This window comes from Clytia hemisphaerica, unplaced genomic scaffold (assembly GCF_902728285.1).
Source record: "Clytia hemisphaerica strain Z4C2 unplaced genomic scaffold, Clytia hemisphaerica genome assembly, whole genome shotgun sequence".
Classification (NCBI taxonomy): Eukaryota; Metazoa; Cnidaria; class Hydrozoa; order Leptothecata; family Clytiidae; genus Clytia; species Clytia hemisphaerica.
In genome coordinates this window covers 448,338-471,805 of record NW_027103566.1, presented here as the reverse complement: position 1 = coordinate 471,805, position 23,468 = coordinate 448,338, and the positions used below count along the sequence as shown (strand labels likewise).

Here is a 23,468-nt window from a genome sequence, read left to right as displayed (position 1 = left end):
AAGTGCATGAAAGTTGCCTGATACAAAATAAACAGATGAATGTTTATAGAACAATAATATCCATTTAAAAAATTCCTTCTGTGAGGCTGCCTATAGGAAAATACACTTTTTCTAACCCAAATTTTGGAAAAATATACATCACGTGATCGATTCTGTCCAATAGAAGGTTGCAAATGAAGCAAGTTTTTATTTAATTGCACTTTTTACGATGCAAATGTCATTAATATTTTTACAACCGTAACACTGATGTTTTTTGAGAATCAAGGCAAGTTGGTTATCTATTATTTTTACATCGTTGATTAAACCTATTATTTCCCAGCAATGCTGAAGACTTTTTTGGACCTACCTCGGAGGTCCTTAAATTAACCGATGTTCGTCCGTTCGTTCATCTGTTACCAGCTTTTCTCGGGATTAGCTCATTAATCTTTTCTGATTTTTTGCACAGTGATGCAAAATGGTGAAATCGCCGTTTTTGGAGATTTTTATTGGACTTTTTGGGACTCCTAATGTTTCTTTGATTTAATAGAGCTGATGTTATGAAAATTGATACTCCATCATCAACACATTTCCGGGAAGGAAATAAATTTAATGACGTCATCCAAAAATTTGATGACGCTATTACAAAATTTCCACTTGTCGGAAAAATTTAGCTGTTTTTTTTGTCATATGGCACAATACAGTCAGAAAACCTACATGTAGTCAGAAAAGTTTCAAATCGTTTCAAACATTTTTCGTCAAGATATACACAAAGATCAGCAGTGAGGTAGATTTTACTCCCCTGTGGCAAATATGGTTAAAACATATATGTTTGACGTAAGCATTCCATGCTAAATTTAAGTATGTGGAAACCTTTGTTTCGAATTTTTATCAAAAAATATTTTTTTCTTTCTTTTTGCCTGAAACAAAAGTTTCCTTATGACCCTTTAGAGTAAAAATTGGCTATTCTTTTCATGTTCTTTTCATGAAGCGTTTAGAAAAAAAAAGGTGACAACGTATTTTTCGTCTTTCTTTCTGGATCATGATCATATATGTGACAAAATGGGTCATTGGGTCAAAATGAAATGACTACATGTGATGTTTGGTTCATGTTAAATATTGTTGACTTCAGACAAAACTATGCCTTATAATAAATCCCTCTAGTCACTGAAGAGTTGGGAGATATCTAGTCAATCAAAGGAGAAAAGTATGAAGACTTTATCTCTCATCACATGCTGCTTCTTGGTTGATGGTCAAGGCTCAACTACCCTTGCTGGAGAGAATGGACTCTCAAAATCACATGGAACAAGGAGGAGAGCTCACTCGGCCCAATCTCCCAGCAAGGAACTCAAAGATGAATTGCACTGGGGCCAGTAGAGATCTACACTAGCCTCAAATACAAACAATGATCTCTACTTTCAGGGAAGATGGCAAACTAGCTATATATAATATGTAATACCAATATAATATGCATGTAACATATAACATTATACAAGATATTATAGCATAGACAAAAAACATCAATATAACCTACAAGATATAATATCAAACCGAGTCTGTCATTTAGCTTCCTCACATATAAAAAGTTTTATTAAATTGCCGACATAAAGGGACTTATCACTCTTTGAAGATGACGTGGTCATTTTTCCTTTGTCATCTTTTATTTCTTTGTCAAATTGACGAAATTTATTGTTGTCAGCATCAATTGATAAAGAATTTAATAAGCTTTCCAAAAATATATAATTGGTCAGCCTAAGCTGAGCATTCAAATAGGTAAAATTTTCCATAAGACGCCAAAAAGAAAATCCGATCTCCCGATCTCACTTTGATTTCTAAACTTTCTTCCGATCGGGTTAACTTTTTGGGTACTTTTAGCGTTTGTTGTTTTTACAGATCATAATGTGGTGTTTCAAGATGGCGGCTCAAGCGATAAGTCGATAAAGTGTTGTTCCAAAGTATTTCCAGAGTGAATCTGTTGCAAGCTTCAATATCTGTCATTTATTTTTTTAACTTGGCAAATCAAACACATGATTTTCATCAAGGGGATTCTTTTTCTACATCTTATGAAGGTTTAAATCCGTTTGCTCAAGTTTTTGTTTATGTTGAATTTTCTGATACTTTTTATTTTTGCTTTTTTTATTACAGTAGTTTTTGAAATAAAAACATATTTTTCTTGTTTGCCTCTAGAGGGGGGATTGATGGTGTTATAATGTTATTGGAATTTGATAAAGTATACAAAAGTACATACAGCTACTGTCTAAATTTGACAAAGACTGGATGCAATCGTGTTTTTTGGACTTGGACGTGTTTGGCTTCAGACGACCCTGCCGATACACCGGACATTCCGGCGTTATTTTTTGTCTGGTGTTTTCTTCATTAAATTTTCAAAAGTGCACACCGGACTACACCGGACTGTCTAGTACCATCAACTGCTCCAACTTGGGACGAGTACGCAACATGGGACTTGTTGATATCTGGCCTGTATTTTCACTTACTGTTAAATCTCTTTGACAACAAATTTGTTTTGATAATTCCACCAAGTTTATCAATCATACTTTCTGTCATAACATGTCACGATAACTTTTACTGATAGCGCGCCCTTTTTAACTTTTGTTTTCATTTCAAATGACCGGACGCCGAATGGAGAATTAGAGAATGCCCGCCGCCTAACCGCCCGATGAGATAATAAGTATTCCCGTTGATGGTTTCTAGATATTTAGGTTGTATATTTTCAATTAAAAGTGGTTTGGGATTGTTCGCACCCTGTCCAATTTTTTTGTGACCTCAGCTGCCTGTCTATAACAAATAGATCACATTCACGCTTGTTCCACTATGGATTTTTTTCATATTTCGATTTAAAAGCCTATTTGGTGCGAAAGAGAAATTGTGTATTTTTTAATACGCGGTTCATTAAACTCAATGCAAATGACTTTGGAGGTTCGGTGAAATTGTGGACTTTTGTCCAGTGATTTATCCATATATTTGCGCACCTGACAAACTGCACCGGAATGTCCTGTGTATCGGCAAGGTTGATCACAAAAAATTGTTTGGTTCCCATCATTTCTACTTTAAAAAGGTGGGTCGTTCGGTCGGTCGGTCGGTCGAAAATATTTTTCTGTTAAAGAAGCAGCTACATCTTGTTGAAAGGGAATCCGCGTGGAATGGTCCGAATTAAAAAATTGAGAAACCGTCAACCGTGGATAAACTAGTTTTCGGTTTACTCTCCATTAGCACGCAGCTCGCTACTTCGATTTGAAAACTTGTAAACACAGAGCGTGCAGAGGTTGACAGTGGGAATCCAGCAAAGCAGCGGAAATGCTTTCAGACTTACAGACTCTACCTGTTGACCGTAAATCAGGGTCGGTCAGATGACGGGAACCAAATGATGACGATCACATCTCCTATTATTGGACTTTCAAAATTATGACAAATGGTCTTTGGAATTTGATCAATTATTGATATATATATATACAGTTTTTGTTGAAATTGATCAAATTATTTTTCACGCAGTTCGGAACAGCAGATTTTTCTGATCTTTGCGCACGTTTTTGGCTTTAACTAAATGGTTGATATGGAATGAATGGCGACAACAGTTTTTACATATCTTTTATCGGACTTGCAGAAAGCGGACTGCGGAAAGTTACGAGAAATGGTTTCTAGATTTTTTTAATGAAGTATATATACCATCAAGTTACACAACATGGCCACTCTTGTCACAACTTGCACAGCAAAAGTTTGTAGCTTAATGGCAGTCAGTTACAATTTTTAGAAGAATCTGCAGAGAGTTACGACAAAGTGTTATTGGAGTTTTATCAAGTAAACAAAAAAAGTACAGTTTCTATGTAATGAAAACTAATAATGGTTCTGCACTAAAATTATGGCATGTATCTTTATTTTGGGTTTGACTTTTTGTCAATTTTCTTATTTATTTGTAGTATAACACTTTGGTCAGATATGGATATTGTCTACACCCAACAGAAAAAATGTATTATAACTGACTAAAACGAACAAAAAGTTTAATTACACTATGTAGACTAACTAACATCCCAAACGAGCGAAGTTCCTGGACTTTTCAACCGGCAGCTAATTGCCATTGTATCGAACGCTGATCTAACATTTGCTCGCATCTCATCAAAATTATCCCTTTCACCCCTTTGACCCTCTAACCCTCTTAGCTCTTTTGGCTGACCTTCCAGCCTCGGCTGGTTTATTTTATCATTGAAATATATCTGTATCGAAAGCTATCATTAAAAGAGTCAGGCTTGGTGTAGAAGGTTACCACATACCTGAAGTATGATTAGATCTTAACTTATGAATATCGTTAAGTTTAACGGTTAAGAATAGTTTAGGATGATTTTCCCAAAAAAAGTTTTATCCAAGTTTTGAATATCCACGAATAAATGGAAAACACTTTTCTTAAAAGATACCGCGTGTAAAAACTTATACTCCTACTGTACTTATTCGATTTTGGAATATCCATTTGTGTGGTGGATCAGCCACACAATTTACCGATTATTAACCTACAGAAAATACATAGTAGATAAATATTAATTCTATTGAGAATGGTTTGACGAAGAATCGAGGTATGTCAGCAATTTAAGTAGAATATTGTACATGTCAATTTTGACCTAAAAAGCTCATAAGGGAGTATGGTCAGAAAGTATCTACTAGGGGTGGGGTGGAGGATATTTTTAAAAATTCCAAAAAAAAATTCGCACCCCCTTGATATCCTAAAAACAATTTCAAACCCCCCTAACCAGTCAATATAGACCACTCCCTAAAAGTTAGATGGTCAAGTTTCCGAACTAATATTTTGAACATCTGAAGTGAAAAATATGTCGAGGGAAAGTGACACAGTTTTCCCTGCGAAAGTTTTTCCTGACGCAAAAGTTTTGCCAAAGGTGCCTCTAATTTTAAGTTATGATGTATTTTCTAAAAAAACTCCGTCATTTGTGTCGCTTCATGAAATGATGGATCTCTTGTTGTTTTTTCTGGTTCGTGTCCATCTAATTTTACCTACTACAGGATACCTGATCCGGTGATGTTTGTATGTAATAGTTTATTTCAAGTTGACAAACAGGTAACAACAAAGGCTAATAAAAGTCAACGCTACTTTTCAATTTGTAAGGTGATTACAAAAAGCCGACACCGTTAATGTTGTAGGTCCGGCAGTTTCTGCACCGGCATGCTGTAGGCCTCCACTGATTAATCTTTTCCTTAAAAATACTAAGATCAACCATATCTCTCTACTTATCCAGAATTAATTCCCAAACTTTTGGTCCTAAAAATGAGGGTGACTCTAAACCGTGAAAAACCGAGTTTATTTCTCTTGATCTGAAGTGCACAATTTTTGCACAACTAGACCGTACTATAAGGCATTTTGCGATTTATGTTTGAAAATGTTTTAGTTAGATCTGATATGTTATTTTTACATGTGAAAAGTTCTATTGCTAACAACTGAAAATTTTTTATAATGGAATTTGATGGCACCGTCTTTCTCTAAAAGCTGCTCAAAAGTAGATGTGTGATCAGAATACACTATCCTCAAGCATCTTTCGTGGAGGTCATTTGAACATGAAACATCCAGACAAGCGAACAATAATTGAATTGGCTACGAAAGAAGGCATTCATAAGCCTTTGCTTTTTCTTTTGATTCATGTACGGTGCTACCCTTGCAAGTGCACTGATTTTCTGGCTAGCTTTCTTATAAATGGTGTTAATATGTGGCTCAAAAGTCGGACATTTGTCAAAAGTTAATCCTAGGATCTTGCCTGAGTTGCTGTTAAAAATGCGTTCATTCTGTATAGTAATGAAGATTTCTTTGCTTGTATTATTAGCTATCAACTCAGACTTGTCTGCATTTCCTTTCATTTGATTTTGGGTTATCCACTCAAAGATGATAGTAGCTCCATTCGAGAGCTCCTCACCAACCTGTTAACCCAATGAATCAGCTATCACAAAAGGTGTTGTATCGTCTGCATAATTCAGTACATTTCTATTTTCAAGAAAGAAGAACAAATCCCTCATGTAGATATTAAATAGTAGTGGTCCTAGAATGGATACTTGGGGAACACCTACTTTAACATCGTGCCAGGTACTGTAATGGTCGCCTATTTTCGTTCTTTGCTTTCTATCTGATACATAGGCTGCTATAAGACCTAAGACACTCCTTGAAAACCCGTATGCTTCCAGTTTAGCAATCAATAGTTCGTGCGATACGCAGTCGAATGCTTTTGATAAGTCAATGAGTAGCGCTGGAAACTTTTTCATTTCATCTGTAACTTTCTTCCAAATGTCAGTCATGAATTAATGTGGAGTTTGTGTACTCAATCCTTTTCTATATCCAAATTGTTTATTGCTCAAAATGTTGTTAAAGTAGGTTGAGACTTGAGTATGTATGAAAAAAAAAATCAAAATTTTTTGACAGAACTGGGAGATTACTCACCGGTCTGAAGTTGCCCTTGTCATTCTTTGAACCTTTTCACTTATACACAGATGTTATATCGGCAAGTTTCAATTCTTTTAGAAAAGAGCTTGACTCGAAAGACGCATTTATTTCTGAGCATAAAAACTCGGAAAACATATCACAATATTCCTTTATGATTTTCACTGGAATATCTGAGCTTGGCTGTGATTTTCCTTTTCCCTCTATCGTATCATTTGCTCAAAAGTGGAGAAGCTGAAGTCTCCCCAGTCTCCCCGCTTCCGCTACCTTAAGTGGATTCCTTTTTACAAAATTCGCCAAATTTAACAAAAAGAGTATCCCCGCCAAATTTTACAAAATTGATCAATCGCCAAATTAAATCCTCGCCAAAAATCGTATTTTGGCCAATCGCCAAGTTAAATCCATACCAAAATTAGTCCATTTTTGAGGTAACCTTCTTTCATGCCCTTTCATACTCGTTCTAAAAAAACTCATATACACACACTGGACATTTACTCCTGACGATTTGGTTTAAAGGGTCATCAATGTTTATAGCATGTCCTTGTTTTTAGGAAGAGTTTAAGAATACCTTTGTAAGGTTACTAAAAACCATTACGAACTCTCAAGCCTGCAAACCTCCACCTCCATGTCAGTTTGAAAAGTAAGATTTCAAAAGAAAATTGAAAAAATTCTCATTTTTCATAATTATGAAAAAAATAAAAGCTGGTAGACTTACAAACCATGTTTCCAACATTTTTCTTTGAATCAGTATAAAATTACTAATCAAATTGCAATTAAATGACGTATTCAGCCCAGCCCCTTATAAATTATATATACTGGAGTCTCCAGAACTGTGCCTTAACAGAACAATGCCTTATAAATCAGTTTCCCTAACTTGGAATTCCTGAAACTTTCGATTGGCATTTTCTCGAGATTTCATCATTAGTATTTTCTGATTTTTTTGCTCAAAAATGCGTATTAGCAATGCCCTTGAACTTTTTCCTTATTATTTCTTTGTTTTTTCACACCAAAACATTATTGACCACCATCAAACATGCTTCAATTGTCAATAAATCTGATTTTTGAAGCTGGAACTTTCTAAAAATCGCCGGAACAGCCGAGAATCGCCTTAAAAACGCTTTCTCTTGAATTTCCGAGCTGTACTTTTCATGAAATTTGGCACACAATACCTTAAAATGTAAAGGAGCCCGATTTTCGAAAAAAAAACTTTTTCTGTCGAAAATGCCGGAAATATGCTGGAGAAGCCGGTTTTTGGCATTTTCTCGAGATTTCATCATTTTTTCTGATTTTTTTTGCTCAAAGATGAGTATTAGTAATGCCAATATCGTGGCTGAGTCCGATTTTTTAGGAAGATTTTTTCAGGCCGAAAATGATGGAAATATGCTGGCAATCGCCGTTTTTGCAGATTTTCATTGGATTTTTTTTTTTGAAATAAAAACATTATTTATAAGAATGTTCACGATTAAGCCTGGTTCAATTTTCAACGAAACTGATTTTGGTAGCTGGAACTTTCTAAAAATCGCCAGAACAGCCGAGAATTGGCGCAAAATGGTTTTTCTTGATTTCTCGAGTTGTTCTTGTATTATTTTGCATTTCCATACTATTGTTGCCATCTTTTTCAATTGTCTTATTACATCAATCTTCAGGTAGGTCCATTCAGCATTTAGCTTGTTAGGCTTAAAGCTCAGAAAATTCAAAGGCTTCAACAGTTTTGGATGTTCTTATAGAAAACGTGAATTTGATTCTCTTACCTTTAGAAAACATGTATCGGCCTTCTGGATTGTTTGATGGACCCGTGTTGTCCTTTCATCAAGAAATACGCAGATGCGATGGAGAGTGATGATGAAGGAGCACCCTCCTCCTCTGGCATTCCAAATGTACCAGTCCGGTATCACTTCTTCTATCAAATACTGGACGGTGACGACCTCGGGCAAGCGCCTTTCAGAGATGATGGATCACCCAATGAGAATTTCAACTACTCTTCAAAATCCTCTTTACAATTGTTAGCTGAAAATTCTTCAAAAGAGGTTGGTTTTATATCTTTCAGATGTTTCTAGCTGGCAAACTACGTTTCAATATCTATCTAATGATACTAGCTATAACGTTAGATGAAGGTAGAAATAAAGCTGTGTGTCAGCTCGGTTTCTTCCGCAGTTCAGTTCAGTGGAATTTTTGATTCGATAATGACATGTCATGTTTGGAAGTGAGGAAAAATGAAAATAGGAGCATGGTAATTGCAATTTTAGTGCCAATAAGGAAGAGCATCCAGGCCAAGCCTTACTACAAAAAATACCTGCTTAATATAAAAAATTCACTGGTTCTTATAAAAAAAGGTTTCAGTGATTTAAACCGAAGTGATTGTTATTTGCCTGCCCCTCAAAACTTTATTGGTTGAAAAAAATGTCACATGATTTTCTGCTCCGAAGAACAATATATACCTTATCGGCCCTTTTTACACCAGCCCTAATTGGCGTAAGCCCAAAATCAGGCTGTGGCGTAATAAGGGCCGGCATAAAAGGGGGTGGCGTTAAATTAGGGCCGGCGTAAAAAAGGCCGATAAGGTAACCATAATTTTTCAATAATCCTTTTTTTCCTTGTAGAAGAATTTTAAATTTCGTTTTAATTATTTCATTTTAATTATTTTGCTTTCGTAGGAAGCTATAAAACACCCGGTAGTTCGATCACTGGTTCGCTACAAATGGAACACGTATGCCCGTAACGTAACTTAGTAAGTTCTCCTCGATTTTAAACAAGCTCACAGCCGCAACCAAGCTTCACGCATCCCCTCTGATATGTTTCGATATAGGGGATGCTGAACGTGTATAAAGTTCCCGACAGTTACCACCATCTTTGTGTTCTTGAGTTTTAGAAACTTAATGAGCTTGATTAGTAAGTTTTATGAGAGATCTGAACCAGCTTGGCTATGGAAATTTTAGCTCTTGGGTATTTTCATTTTTAGATATGACTTGGAGTCGACATGGTCACCGACGATGCCTTTTCAGAAATCGGCTGACCTTTTCAGTTTCAGTTTCAGAACCTTCTCAGTAAAGAGTCATTAATCGGAAGAGTAGTTTTGAAATTCCATTCTAGCGAAGAGGATATGACATTCCCCTTCCTTGGAGTTGATCAAATTATAGATTGTATTATTTTATTTTTGTTCTAGTGCGCATGCGTTCATGTACGCTTTATTCATGGTGTTTTTGGCGTTGGCGTTATTCACGCAACCCATTTACCGTCCGCCCACTACTTACGAAGGTGCTAAAGATTATTTTCGCATGTTCTGTGAAATTGGTGCACTCTTTTTCACCCTTGTCTACTTCATTGCTGAACTCCATCAGCTCTATGTGTAAGTTGAATTTTCACTTCACATTTACTAATTGATCTTGTTTTAGACTAGCTATCGTCTATAGTCGCGGGGAAAGTCTTTTTAAAGAAAAAATAAATTTGGGTTTTCCAGAAAAAGAATTGAATATGGGGGGGGGGACGGGTGGAGGATATAACATTTCTGGGAAATTTACCCCCCGGACATTGTGAGTTTTGACCCCCCCCCCGGACAGCAGGTCTAACCCCCTGGAAAAGCACCAGTTGACCCCCTGGACATTCAAAATTAATCTCAAACAGAGCAATGTAATAATGTGGGTAATCCCCAAACAGTGCAAATTTACCCCCAAACAGTGCAAATTACCCCCAAACAGAGCAGATTTACCCCTCCCCAGACAAGGCAAATTTTGTAGAATTTTCACTACCCCCCGGATACTATATCCTCCACCATGTACGGACATTTTCTGGAAGAGCATATTGCGAGAGGAGAGTGGAAATCCAGTGTTCAGTGAAAATGGTGAGTCCAATGCAACGGGATATGCTGCAAAATACAACGAAATTGTTTACTAGTCTAATCTTCAAATGTTCCTGGATTATACATAGTTTCATTTTTAATCATAAGCTTAATTCAGTTTTTAAGAAACAGCTTGCTAGTTAATATCTGCTGAAAATATTTAGTGATTTAGCAATTCCAAGATTTAGATTTAAGCAAGTAAGTCTGCGACCGCAGTCGAAGGCGACCTGAAGGCTCCTCTTTCGATAGCTATCTACCCGAAGTTAGGGGATTTCTCCACTCAACCTTGATCCTCCTCTTAATTGCTGAGCATCAAGCAGAGAGGCACCATTTTGAGAATCTTTGGTATGGCCTGGCTGGGGTCGAGCCTACAACCTTGCGAACCGTAGCCGGATGTTCTACCACTGTACTACCGTCCCTTTAATTTAGATTAGATTTAAATGCGACGCTACACGTTAAGAAATTATTTTCTATGAATTTTCGTATTTTCACTTTAATAGGGAGCGATTACGTTATTTCTACGACTTCTTCAATTATATGGACATCCTTGGGATGTTCTGTATAATCTGTATCGTCCCTCTTCGCTACACAGAACAACATCAAGCTGAACTCATCCTTTCTGGTGCCGGTTTCTTCGTCAACTTTCTAAGGATCGTTAAATTTTTCCCTGCTTCCGAGTAAGTTTCATGACAATATGTATCTTTTATTGCTAGTCGTTAACCTATTTGATAGGCTTCTTTAGTACATGGTTTTTTTTACCTTTTCCCGCACAATTTCATAAATTTTTTTGGCTTAAAAAGGTTCGTCCACCCCACTGTATAGATATTAAATGGAATACCCTAATTATTTTATTACATTTCTTTGGCAAAATGGTTGTATTAAATTTCAGCAGTCAATTTGTAGCCATTTCTCTTTTTTGGACCTACCCCGGTGGGCTGTAGGTCCTATAAATTAACCTCTGTTCGTTCGTTCGTCCGTTCGTCCGTTCGTCCGTTCGTCCGTTCGTTACTAGCTTTTCTCGGGATTGGCTCATTAGTTTTTCCTAATTTTTGGCACAAAGATGCAAAATGGTAATGCCCAAAATGTGACGGAGCCCGATTTTCGAAAAAAAATTCATTTCCGGCCGAAAATGCCGGAAATATGCCGGAAAAACCGGTTTTTTGGCATTTTCTCGAGATTTCATCATTAGTTTTTTCTGATTTTTTGCACAAAGATGCGTATTAGCAATGCCTAAAACATGGATTAGTCCGATTTTTGAGAAAAATTCTATTCCGGCTGAAAATGCCGGAAATATCCCGGAAATCGCCGTTTTTGCAGATTTTCATTGGACTTTTTCCTTATATTTCGTTGTTTTTTCACACAAAAACATTGTTTGTAGCAATGTCCACCATCAAGCATGGTTTAATTGTCAATAAAAGTGATTTTTGAAGCCGGAACTTTCTAAAAATCGCCGGAACCGGAACAGCCTATTTTCGCCGGAAAAACGGTATTTCTTGAATTTCTCGAGCTGTACTTTATATTTTTTCATGAAATTTTGCACACTGATGCAAAATGGCAATACCTAAAATATGACAGAGCCTGATTTTCAATTAACGTACTTTTCCGGCCGAAAATGCCGGAAATATGCCGGAAAAACCGGTTTTTTGGCATTTTCTCGAGATTTCATCATTAGTTTTTTCTGATTTTTTGCACAAAGATGCGTATTAACAATGTCTAAAACATGGCCTAGTCCGACTTTTGAGAAAAATTCTATTCCGGCTGAAAATGCCGGAAATATCCCGGAAATCGCCGTTTTTGCAGATTTTCATCGGACTTTTTCCTTATATTTCGTTGTTTTTTCACACAAAAACATTATTGATAGCAATGCCCACCATCAAGCATGGTTTAATTGTCAATAAAAGTGATTTTTGAAGCCGGAACTTTCTAAAAATCGCCGGAACAGCCTATTTTCGCCGGAAAAACGGTATTTCTTGAATTTCTCGAGCTGTACTTTATATTTTTTCATGAAATTTTGCACACTGATGCAAAATGACAATACCTAAAATGTGACGGAGCCCGATTTTCGAAAAATATTTTTTCCCGGCCGAAAATGCTAGAAACATGCCGGAAAACCGTTTTTTTTTTACATTTTCTCGAATTTTCATCTTTAGCTTTTTCTGATTTTTTGCAGAAAGATGCGTATTTGCAATGCTCAAAAAATGCCGGAAATCGCCGTCTTTGCAGATTTTCATTATATGTTTTCCTTGTATTTCTATGTTCTTCACACAAAAACATTATTGATAACAATGCTCACCATCAAGCATGATTCAATTGTCAATAAAACTGATTTTTGCGACCAGAACTTTCTATTAATTTTTCCCTACAACCCTTCCCTCTCCCCCCATCAACAATCAATGATGAATTTATTGCGTTATGCATTTTCGCTAAACGATATATTTTCTGACTGATTTTTTTCTCCTCGCATTGCTATCTAACTTTCATCATCAGGTAGGTCCATTCAGCATCTAGCTTGTTTTTCTCATTAGAACTTTGGGTGTTTACTCGAAGACCATAGCACGCATCATATATTATGACGTCAGCAAATTTATGGTCATCTTTTTGATTGTCATGTTTTCGTTTACTGGCATGGTGTATCTGTTTCTATTGGCAACCAACAGTCTCGCAACGGTCGATGGGTAATTTTATCTCTATTGAGAATCTTCTGTTTTGACCGAAACTTCATCGAGTCTCACATCAAAAATAATATTGAGGATCAGTTTTAATGGGAATATCCCTTTCAATTCTGTAGACTAAACTAAGTTCTGACTAGCGCCACGCCTTTCACAGCCTTGATAGCTTTATTAATGAGATCTGATCTGGTAAAACACACTCAGATAATTAATTCGTTTTTTTTCTTTCTGTTTAGTGGTTTCTGGAGTGTTTTTTTGAAAGAAACACAGACGTTAGCAGAAGCATCTCCATTTTCTGAAGATTATTCTGTTTACAAGTAAGATGAAATGTTTTTTGTCAATTGACGCTTTCTAATTCTATGTTTTTACTAATCGGTTTCCATTAGTCGATGATTATTCCATCATTATTATGCTGATGTAAGCAAAAAATGTTTTTCTTTGCCTTTTTCTGACCAAATTAAAAACAAAACCTTTAAATTACGTCTGAGTAACGGTCAAAAGTTCTCATCATTTTTTTTTTCAGAATCCCTTATACTTGCATAGTAATATGCGTAGAAATTCCTATTGTCCTGACCCTAGTAGTATATACCAAGGGGTTTCAAACTCTTTAAGTTACACATTCCCTTTATTTGAGGTCGTTGCATTGATAAAATCTTTTACTAGTGACAGTTAGGATCCTTTGGTTAAAAATCTTTTACAGGATTCCATCCATAATTGAAATTACAGTTGATTCTCTCTAATTCGATCCTCGTATGGCCAAAATTTTTGTTCGAATTAGAGAATCGCATTGAGTAATTTAAACCACTTTCCAGCTAAAGGAGACCAATATATTATTTCGAAATATAGAAAGATTCGAGTACCTTTACACGAATGTTACTAGGAAAAGTATTCAACGGCCTTGAAATTCGCATGATCTGAAATTAACACGAATTTTTCTGCTTTTTCAAGGAAACAGCAGCTGGTTTTGATTAAGGGGGTTTTTATTGACACGAAATTTTTCACTTCGTGATAATAAAATGACTAGTAATATTCGTGTAATGAGGTAATAGAAGTTCGAATCAGAGTGACTTGACAATAAGCCCAGCTGACACACGACGTTGTTTAACGTCCAACTAATGTTCACAACGTCCATATAACGTTAGATGAACGTTGAAACAACGTTGTGTGCCAGCTGGGAGTGTTCTCACGACTTCTTCTCGAGATGAAGTGCGCTTTTTAATCATCTTCCGCTACAAATGATTGTGAAGAGTTTTCTTTGTATTTATCTATTCTCTGACGTAATATTTATTTGAAGTATAATATTTAACTAAGTGTTTGAAGTGGATTGATTGCTCAACTCAACACATTTGGATGGAATTATCTTCCTCTCAAACTTCATCTCGTCAAAAATCACTCATCTGGATTTGAACAACACTTCATTTTATACTAAACTAACATATCTAAGCGCGCTCAATTTATTCAAAATCAAAATTGTTCAAAATTATTAATCGAAATCCAAGACAAAGGATGTTTTTCTCAATTTCTAAGATTATATTACGGTTTCAACATATTTTTCTTGCTGTCCCCATCGCACCAAGGCCTCTGCGAAAAAAAAGCATAACTGAACATTCAAGCATTAATTAACCATATGATGGGGTGGTGCAATAACCTATTATAGCAGGTATTACAAAACTTTATTGGAAAGGTAAAACAAAATGTTTTCAAAAAAAATATTATCAGACGAAATTCAAGACTAAAATCTTTCAAATAATTAAGTAATGAGGTAATGAAAAATATCTATCATGTTATATAGTTGGTTCACCATAAGCTAACTACAAGAAACAACATTCAAAGATATCATCATTGTATTCTTAGGTTCAAAATTTTTGAAAATAAAAATAAAATAAAAAATTTTCAAATACTTCTGAAAACCAAAAAATAAGGCAAATATAGGCTAAAATCAGGCTATTTAGAGCAAAATAAGCTCTTTGACAGCTGAAAATATTCTTAAAAATTAATAGACGGGGGGGGGTCCTGATTAGTCCGGATGGGCTGGAAAATTTTTGAAAAATTAACAAGCGGGGGGCCTGCTTATTTGGAATCTAAGAATAATCGATCATCAACCGTTCATCATTATCCCCATCGTTTGCGTGGTGATACCGAGTTTTGATGGTAATAAGGGATATTTTTGAAGACCAGGTTCTTGATATGGGCGTTGGCAGCAGGGTACCATGGGTCTGAAGCAAAGAGTTGAACGTTGAAGAAGTCTTGTGCATTGTTGTTGTATTTGGAGAACTTCTTGTCGTTGTTGATGAAGATGCTGTACCTATAATGGAGTAGGATGTGATTGGTTGAAAATGCCATTAAAAGGATCATAACGTTCGAATCGTATAAACATTTCACGATCCACATAAAACAACTACTATTTTCCCTTGACTTTACGTCTATTTAAGAGCAAGCTTGGATTACACGCTTTTTTTAATAAGAATGGTGTTTTTTTTTCAATTCATCATGAATATTCTCTTTAGATAATAACATTTTTTGGGAAAATCATCCTGAAATATTCTTACAAAATCTAGCATGTAACATACATCAAGCAAAAAATTTGACATTTTTGTTGATTCTTTTAACATTGCTGGCAATTTAATGGTAAATTGCTCTAAAATTAACATTCTTTGTGGTTGCCAAATTCCATGATGATGGTATTCTTACCATATTCTTAATTTTTTGGCCAACTTTATCATAAACATTCTTATAAAGTATATTCTTATTAAAAAAGCGTGTAATAAAAACATCATTGTTTCTTTATTTTTATATCATATTGTGGATTATGAGAGGTCCTCCATAGTTCTATGTGGACTTGAAATGGTGAGCAGTACAATGCCAAATAATAAGGAAAAGAGTCAAAATTCTCAGAATGACTTCAACTAAGATTTCTATGGAAAATTACCTGAATTTCTTAGCTTCAGTATCATATAGTTGTGTGATTTGAACATTAGTGTAATTATCAGCTGGAAGTGTATCAGGCGAATCATAACAATCGTCAGGGTTGTCATTCAAAGTCGTGCAGATGCGGAGCTCCCGTGTGTTGGCACGGAATAAAACAGCTGGAATCCTCTCGCCATGTTTTCCTTGATCACCGGCGATGGTAGCGTGAATGATACTGGTTGCTTTGTTGACAACACTTGCACCAGGTTTGATATTGAAAGACATATACCATTGTTTGGTTAAATGGGTGATGTAGGGTAAGCGTCGGTTTTGTCGTAATTTGAATTCCACTGGAAATAAACAAAAATGAATGTTTCTTTCCCGAGGAAAGCTCTTCATACTTCATGGAGCAAGGCCACTTGGAAGTCTTACATCAACTCAGATAACTTACCTGGAGATGCTTGAAGCAGCTAATGCAGCAGGTACGATCGATATCATTGATATCAGAACGTATGAATTTTCGGAATTTTCCCCAATAACGATGTCTTAGGAACGTCTGTTTCGGGACTTATTTTGGTCGAATTCCTTTAAGGAGTTTTATAAAAAGAAAAAGCTTTCTCACCATGTTCATAGCTGGTTGTCACTTTCAGATTTTTGATGAACGCTTTAGCAGGCTGGTACCATAAATCACCATGAAAAACTTTCACATCGTCAAAAATTTGTGGTTTGTCATTTTTAACGTGGAGAGCGACAGTGTCCCCGATTGTGATCGTGTAGAAGAATTCCAATTCCTTGGGGTCCAATTTTTGTTTGATGTTGACTCGCGTAAACTTGTCGGCTGGTAGATCGTGTACTGAGCTCCAATGGTAGTTGAACTTATTATTGAGTGCGGTTGTGATTTGTATTCTTCGTGAGTTAGGCCACATGTAAACAGCTGGAATTTCATCTCCAAAGCGACCATTGTTGTTTCCCCTGCTAAGATGGACCACACTTCCCCAGCTGGGTGTTGTTCCGTAAGGCTTGATTTCGAAGGACACTTCATAATCAGGAAAATACGTTCGGAAACGTTGAATAAATCTGCTTTTTAAGATTGGTTGCGCCGCTGAAAAAATAAGTATATTTAATATAAATATTTGATACTACCCTCTACTATTTGCTTGTTTGTAAATATACTCGGGATAATAATACTTGCTATAATACTAAGCTGAATCGGTCTCATTCAAAAGACATAAAATTCTTTTTAGCGAACGCAAGACAACGGTTTTGAACTATTCTAGGTAAAACCCTCCCCGGACAAGTATTAGTTGACCGCCGGACACACAATATTAGCGGGTTTGTATATGTGTGGTTTTTTAGCGACGGAGAGGATTAGCTTCTGATTTGTCTAGATCCTGATCGACTTAAGATGATAGCGAGTTTATGTATGTGTGTTTTTCAGCGACGGAGACGGTAAGGTTCTAATTTGAGTAGATCCTGACCAGCTGAGGACGACGGTAAATCTACCGTCCTCAAAAGTGCAAATACATAAACTCGGTGATGTTTCATCTTTAACCGTCCTTGATTTTTTGGGTCAAAATTGCAGGTTTTACAAATCACTTTAGTCGCTCTACCGTCCTCAAATGTGCAAATACATAAACTCGCTATTACTGTACTAGCCGGTATGAAAAACAACTTACAATCTCCCCAATTATCGTAATACAATCCTCTCATTGTTCCTGAAGCGGGTGTGTGCCATGGGTTAGAGTTGTACACTTGGATCTGACGAAAATATTGAGGATTTTTGTTCTCAGTTCTGAACAGTTTTTTACCGCCGACATCTACTTCCCAGAAATATTTGGTTCCTTCAGCTCTTTGTACAATGACGGCTGATGTTTGTTTATGAAGTTCCAGTGGTGGAGTTGTGATGCAGAAGTTCGGGTTATCGTTTAGGGAGGTACAGATCGAAAGAGCTGTTGATCCAGGTTTGAAAAACACTGCTGGGTTTCTAGAAAATTATTTAATGGATAGTTTTTGAATCAGAGACAGTGATCCCTTAATCCTGATAGCCATTGCCTTACGATTAAGTAATTTATAAATGTTGGGTGTCAAGGTACAGGCTTGTATAGTTTTTGTACTTCTGGTTTACGTTAATTAATTTTTTAGAATTTTCGGTCACCGTAGATTTTGTAGAATCTTGCCAACTTGCCAACTCGAGACTAGAAAAACTCTCAACCCTAAACTTCTCAACTCAAAAACACCATGCCTCGGTGGGAACTAATTTTGACAAGTTTTGTGACAATTCTCCAAAATTTTAATTCAAGCCTTACCTTTGTCCATGCTGTCCATCATCTCCGCCTGTTGTGAAATGCAATATATTGGTCAAGTTTTTTTGAACGACAAGCGGTCTTACGTGGAAAGACACCATGTAGACAGGTAACATCATTTCCATAACGTCCAACAAATCATCCTTGTGAATTGAGAATTCTACCAAAAAGAAATATTATTTATCTGTTATATAAATGTATGTACCTTAAGGGAACTTATTTTGGCGAGAACTAATTTGGCTTAAAACTTTCTATTCTCAAATGAAGTGATCGAATCTATCATCTGTCAAAAAAAATCACTTGCAGATCTGAAATTTGTCAAACAATCAAATTATTTGACATGTTTTTGCCTATGGATTCTTCTTAGGGTCTTTCTTCTGCGAAACCTTCAAAGTTTTTATGTCTAAGTCTTTTCTAAGTTGAAATCTGAAAATTTGAAATCTCTAAAAATGGATTCTTACTGTACGTCAAAAAATTGTTTTCTTGCTAAATAAAAGTAAAAACTTTCAACTTGTATATCTCGACTTTGGAAAAAAGTTAGACAAAAAGGATTTGAAGTTTTTGTTCAGGAAATTGAAGGAATCTACAGACAAAATACCTCGGACCATCGCTGATTAGCCCTCTCGCTTCCTACCTTTGAAATGATCTCTCGGAGATCGTGAAGAAACCCACGCCGATTGTATCGCAACCAGAACACAAGCCTGGAGCAATATCTTCCAAAAATCCATCTTCATCTTTCTGCCTTCTTAGTTGGTTGTTGAGTTTCAAATGAAAGAAAAATGTTCAAAAACTTCAAAAAACATAGTTTATATAATTTTCCTGTGAGTGGTGTGATTATTGGCGGATAAAGGAAAATCATGTGATGACGTCATCAAATAAACATTGCACACAGGAAAATATTGATGCCAATTAATCAATATTTTGCTCACAAAGCATTTCTTAATCCAATTCTTGGAAATTATTGAGTAAGAACAAGGAAGAATACTAAATATGGTTTTTCAAGACTGGTCACCCTTTGTTATCGGAGCTCCTCACCAGACTCTCCAGTAGAAATTTTCGCCTCGTTTGCAAAAAAACTCTTCCTAAACACATCCTCAATTTCACGAAATTCGAATGACGATCTCTTCTATTTTTTATTCAAAACAATCTTCCTGTTAGCTAGTTTATGCTTTGAAAAATTTCACAAGAGTGACAATTTTCTAAAACTCTTCAACTCATTTTATACTATGATGCCTCCTCAACCCTAAACATCTTCAGTACTGTGGGAAACTTAAAGATTTAAGGGTTTTTTCAAAACCACGGCGTACGTAAACTTCGAATACAATTTTCCCAGCTTTGGTTAAAGCAAAATACACTTTTTTTTTTTATTAGAACCTAGTTTATAAGAACATATAGGCTGAAATTCGTCGAAAAATTAAGAACATCGTAAGAACTTGCCAGCCTCAGTTTGGAAAAAAATGACAAGAAACTACAATTTTTTCCTCTTTTTAAGCAGTTTTAACCGAATTTAGGGATGGATCTTCAAAAGTCGAGAGTCAAATATTGTCCAAATTTTGCCAAATTTAAGTGCTCCTTATTTTGTATCTTATTGTCGATTTAGAGTAGTCTGAAAAATTAAGAACGCATTTAAGAACATTTTAGGCTGAAAATTGCTAAAGAAAATAAGCACATCCAGGCTCAGCCAAATTTTAGGTGTTCTAATAAAAAAAAAAACGTGTATGTCATGTTTTGGTTCGTTGGAAAGTTTTTTATGAGATCTATCTTTTCAACGTGTCACTTTTTTTGAATGCGGTCCTATTTAACAATTTTTTGTTAAGTTTTGTTTTCTTAAGTCAGAATATTTTAGTTTTCTATTTTTTTATCTATGATTTTTTGTTGCAAGTCAAGCTTAACTAGTTTTGTACTTTTGATGTTTTGAATTATTAAGTTTCCTTCCTCTATTTCTTCAGTTGAAGGGAAAATTAATTTGGACAATTAAAAAAAAAAAAAAAAAAATTTAAACAAATCTTCTACAATTTAAGAATACTTAAGGACTCTGACCATAGTGAATTTTTCATAATTGCCGTGTTTAAAATGTGTTTTCTGACTGATGTTACCAACAAGACTATGGCATATTATACATTTTCTTTTAGACAAACTATTCCTGAATCTGAAAATTCAAAAATTGCATTGAAAAAATTTGATGAAGAAGAAAATGAAGACTTTTGCGAGGAAGAGTACTTCAACTTTGAAGAGCTTAGTTTCGGCGAAGAAAAAACATTTTGAAAAACTTTTCGCAGTAGATGGTGTATCTCTCTTTTACCGAACAATAAAAATTTTTGCGGAAAATTTTTGTAAATGCTTCTTTGTCTCGAAATCTTCAAAATAGTGGTTTTTCATCAATTTTTCATCTGGATTTAGCTTAAAAAAACAGTCATAACTTTTGACACATCTTTTTAGAAAGATTTTCCGCAAAATTTAAAATAGTTCAATTCTTTGCGGACAGTGTAAAGAAATTTTGAAACAAAAAAGTTAATTACCCATTAAAACTAAGCACTTTTTGTAAAAGAGGGTGATGCAACATATTATTAACATCTTTTTAAAGTTCATAACGTCATTTTTGCATTTAAATTCTTAATTACTCTTAAGGGATTCGATTAAATAAGCAATTTATAAAGGCAATTCCTTGTTAAAAGTGGTAAGGAACCTGAAACATAACTTTAATGTTCAAATACAAAAATCAATTTTTGGACTATGGTCAGAGCCCTTAAGAATATTTCAAGAATATTTCAAGACCCGAAATGAAAAAAGTTCAGGAATGACGAAGCTTTCTTCGCTTTATTACATAATTCTTATAAAAAAACTAAATTTCGAAAATTTTCTCCTCGTCATTTTCAGGAATTGGGTGATTGTCATCTTGATGTTAAACATGCTTTCAATCCTGGTCATTCTTTTGAACATTCTGATTGGTCAAATCAGTTACCGGTACGAAGAAGCTCTGGGAAACGCTTCTATTTCTTACGATATCGACCGATGTATACTCGTCGCAAAGTCTGAACATACTTCTTTCAAAAATTTCATGGTAAGATACAGTAGTTTCATTTAGTCCGTCACCTCTACTACATTTTTTGAAAAATGAGCTACTGGTGGATTCGCATTCAAGGGCTGGTTCTACATGTCTAGAAAGCTCTATCTACCAAAATTTTGACATTTTATGCCTTTTTTATATGAGCTCTCTCTAGTTTCCTAAAACCTTTATCCATTGATAAAATTCGAGTCAAAAAAACCTTAAATGGAAGTATTTCAGATTTAAAAAGACTTCATAAAATTCGAGTCTAAAAAACCTTAAATGGAAGTATTTCAGATTTAAAAAGACTTCATAAAATTCGAGTCTAAAAAACCTTAAATGGAAGTATTTCAGATCTAAAAAGACTTAACTAACACTTTATTTCAATTTCTCACTTTGATGTTTAACGTTTTAACTGTTAGTGTTAGTCTAACGTGTCCAAGCTTGAATAATCTGACTCCTTTCTTGTTCATTCAGTTCTCAGCTTCAGTTGAGCTTGTGGCGTTTTAAATCTAGACGCCATGGTTGAGCTAGAATCTGACAATGTATGTCTGTCCGAAAAGTTTGAGGCAGCCCGGAGACTTCAAAAATGGTCGGAAATCTGGCACATTTCTTCTTTTGGTGAATTTCTAGAACCCTCTTAATCTTTTGATTACAGCCTATCAATTTTATAAATTATTCGAATAACACACAAGTTAAGCCCAGTGCGGTTACATAGCACGTTTGACAGTCCTGGAAAATAGCTTGTCGCGTCATTTATATACTATACCACTTTTACCAATTCTTTCCTGTCTCTTTTAGAATTACCGAGTGAAGTATTTCAAGAAAGCAGACTTTGTTTCTGATGAAGAAGTTGCTGAAGGTAAGGCTCGTTTTTCTTCGAGATCAGACTGTAGCATGGGATATACCGTAATAAAGTTAGTCTAATATTAATCTCCGAGCAAATACTGGTTCTCAATGCATGACACGTATTCACTCTAAAGGCCATGTGACTGAAAGAGAATCTGCCTAGGTCGGTGCACCGTTTTGATTTTTTTCATCCAGATTCGGGATGAATAATCTTTTGAGTGCGGCGATTGGCTAAAGCAAAGCAATCAAACCCAAGTCAAGCGCCAATCATAAACGCCCCACCCCCAGCGGTTTGCGTGAATGGGCTTTTTCACTTACATGAATCCGTAAAATTAAAGAAAAAACCTGCACGAAATGCGTGAATTGGAAAACTTTGCGTGAACAGAAATTGTGTGAGTTGTGCGAATTGAAGGTCCGCTGGGGGAGGATGTTCATAAACATAAGCATTAGAACCCAGTCGCTTTTGATTGTGTTTTCAAGCAAAAAGCAACGCGGATTTGATTGTTTTGGCATCACATTCGCCATATTTGATCTTGAATATCTCCTTTTTTCAGAATTGGTCGAAGATTGGATGGAGACATTACAGTTGGAGAAAATGGAGAAGAGGCGAAAGGCTATTAGGTAAAGAGGTTTTAGATTTTGGAATTATTGTGAGATATTACTGAAAAATTTTGGTAAGCTTCGTAAAAAAAGAAGCTTCTCTTGTTACTTTTTTGTTTGGGAAAATATTGTTTTGTCAGTGAAAATGATGTGGTCGTTTTAAAACTAGATGGTTCAATCTGCTTCAATGTGTATTGGGCTATGCCAGAAATAGTTTGTACCCCTATGTTGAGGAGTTGTGCCGTCCAGGGTGTTCTGTATAATAAGAAATCCAGGGTGGTTGGTAAAACAAAGTCGAAAATCCAGGGTGGTCCAAAAAATGAGGAAAAAACCCAAGGGGGTCCATAAAATTGAACCTTTGGACCTCCTCAACACAAGGGGTATACGAATTCTTTCTGGCAAAGCCCATCTCAAAAAGGTGTGAGCTTCTATTTTTTCAAGAGTTTGCTCGCAATTGAAATTGTTTTGCTGGTCACTGATTGGTACTCTATTACATCATGATTAGGATATTTGACCATAGTCAGATCAATTTGGAAGAACGCTTGGAGAGATAGTGAGTACGGTGGTGGCAATGCCCGGGGGAGGGGTACTATGGTTGCGAGCTGACGGGTATGTGCCGTCTGACTTTTGACCCTCGGACCCTTAGCGGGACTAAAAAGGAGAAAATATAGGAATATTTTGCGATTTTTACAACCCTCAATGGGACTAATTTGACCAAATTTTAAAGGAGTAAAAAGTTGAAATTTTCCTATTTCTCCGACCTTTAGTTGAACTTAAATTTAATTTTCTGGTTTTTCTAACCCTTACAGGGACTTTCGGGTCCCAAAAAGGCACCCTT

At 35.7% G+C, this 23,468-nt stretch overlaps 2 protein-coding genes across 2 annotated transcripts in view; one reads left to right on the top strand and one right to left on the bottom strand.

Moving 5' to 3' along the window:
• The window catches only part of LOC136800997 (uncharacterized), a 39,272-nt gene that overhangs the window by 15,391 nt on the left and 413 nt on the right, over positions 1 to 23,468 (top strand). Inside the window, exons 5-13 of the mRNA XM_067057614.1 lie at positions 8,179 to 8,448; positions 9,076 to 9,149; positions 9,585 to 9,767; positions 10,757 to 10,933; positions 12,782 to 12,931; positions 13,162 to 13,242; positions 21,013 to 21,196; positions 21,983 to 22,043; positions 22,585 to 22,651. Of these exons, the coding sequence (XP_066913715.1) occupies positions 8,179 to 8,448; positions 9,076 to 9,149; positions 9,585 to 9,767; positions 10,757 to 10,933; positions 12,782 to 12,931; positions 13,162 to 13,242; positions 21,013 to 21,196; positions 21,983 to 22,043; positions 22,585 to 22,651 (1,247 nt within the window). The remainder of the gene's footprint in view (positions 1 to 8,178; positions 8,449 to 9,075; positions 9,150 to 9,584; positions 9,768 to 10,756; positions 10,934 to 12,781; positions 12,932 to 13,161; positions 13,243 to 21,012; positions 21,197 to 21,982; positions 22,044 to 22,584; positions 22,652 to 23,468) is intronic.
• Positions 14,631 to 18,916, bottom strand: LOC136800999 (uncharacterized). Its single transcript, XM_067057615.1, has 6 exons — positions 18,770 to 18,916; positions 18,139 to 18,295; positions 17,509 to 17,816; positions 16,455 to 16,934; positions 15,855 to 16,182; positions 14,631 to 15,230 (listed from the first exon to the last, which is right to left on the bottom strand). Exons 1-6 carry the CDS (start codon positions 18,867 to 18,869, stop codon positions 15,038 to 15,040), a joined length of 1,566 nt encoding a protein of 521 aa, XP_066913716.1. The 5' UTR covers positions 18,870 to 18,916; the 3' UTR covers positions 14,631 to 15,037.

What these genes read in the sequence shown, in the direction of transcription:
- LOC136800999 (XM_067057615.1), bottom strand. Translation starts at nt 18,869, where the DNA reads ATGAAGATGGATTTTTGGAAGATATTGCTCCAGGCTTGTGTTCTGGTT. An exon ending in GATGGACAGCATGGACAAAG is followed by an intron (nt 17,817 to 18,138) that starts GTAAGGCTTGAA and finishes ATAATTTTCTAG; the next exon opens with AAACCCAGCAGTGTTTTTCA. An exon ending in ACTGAAGCTAAGAAATTCAG is followed by an intron (nt 15,231 to 15,854) that starts GTAATTTTCCAT and finishes ACTCCATTATAG; the next exon opens with GTACAGCATCTTCATCAACA.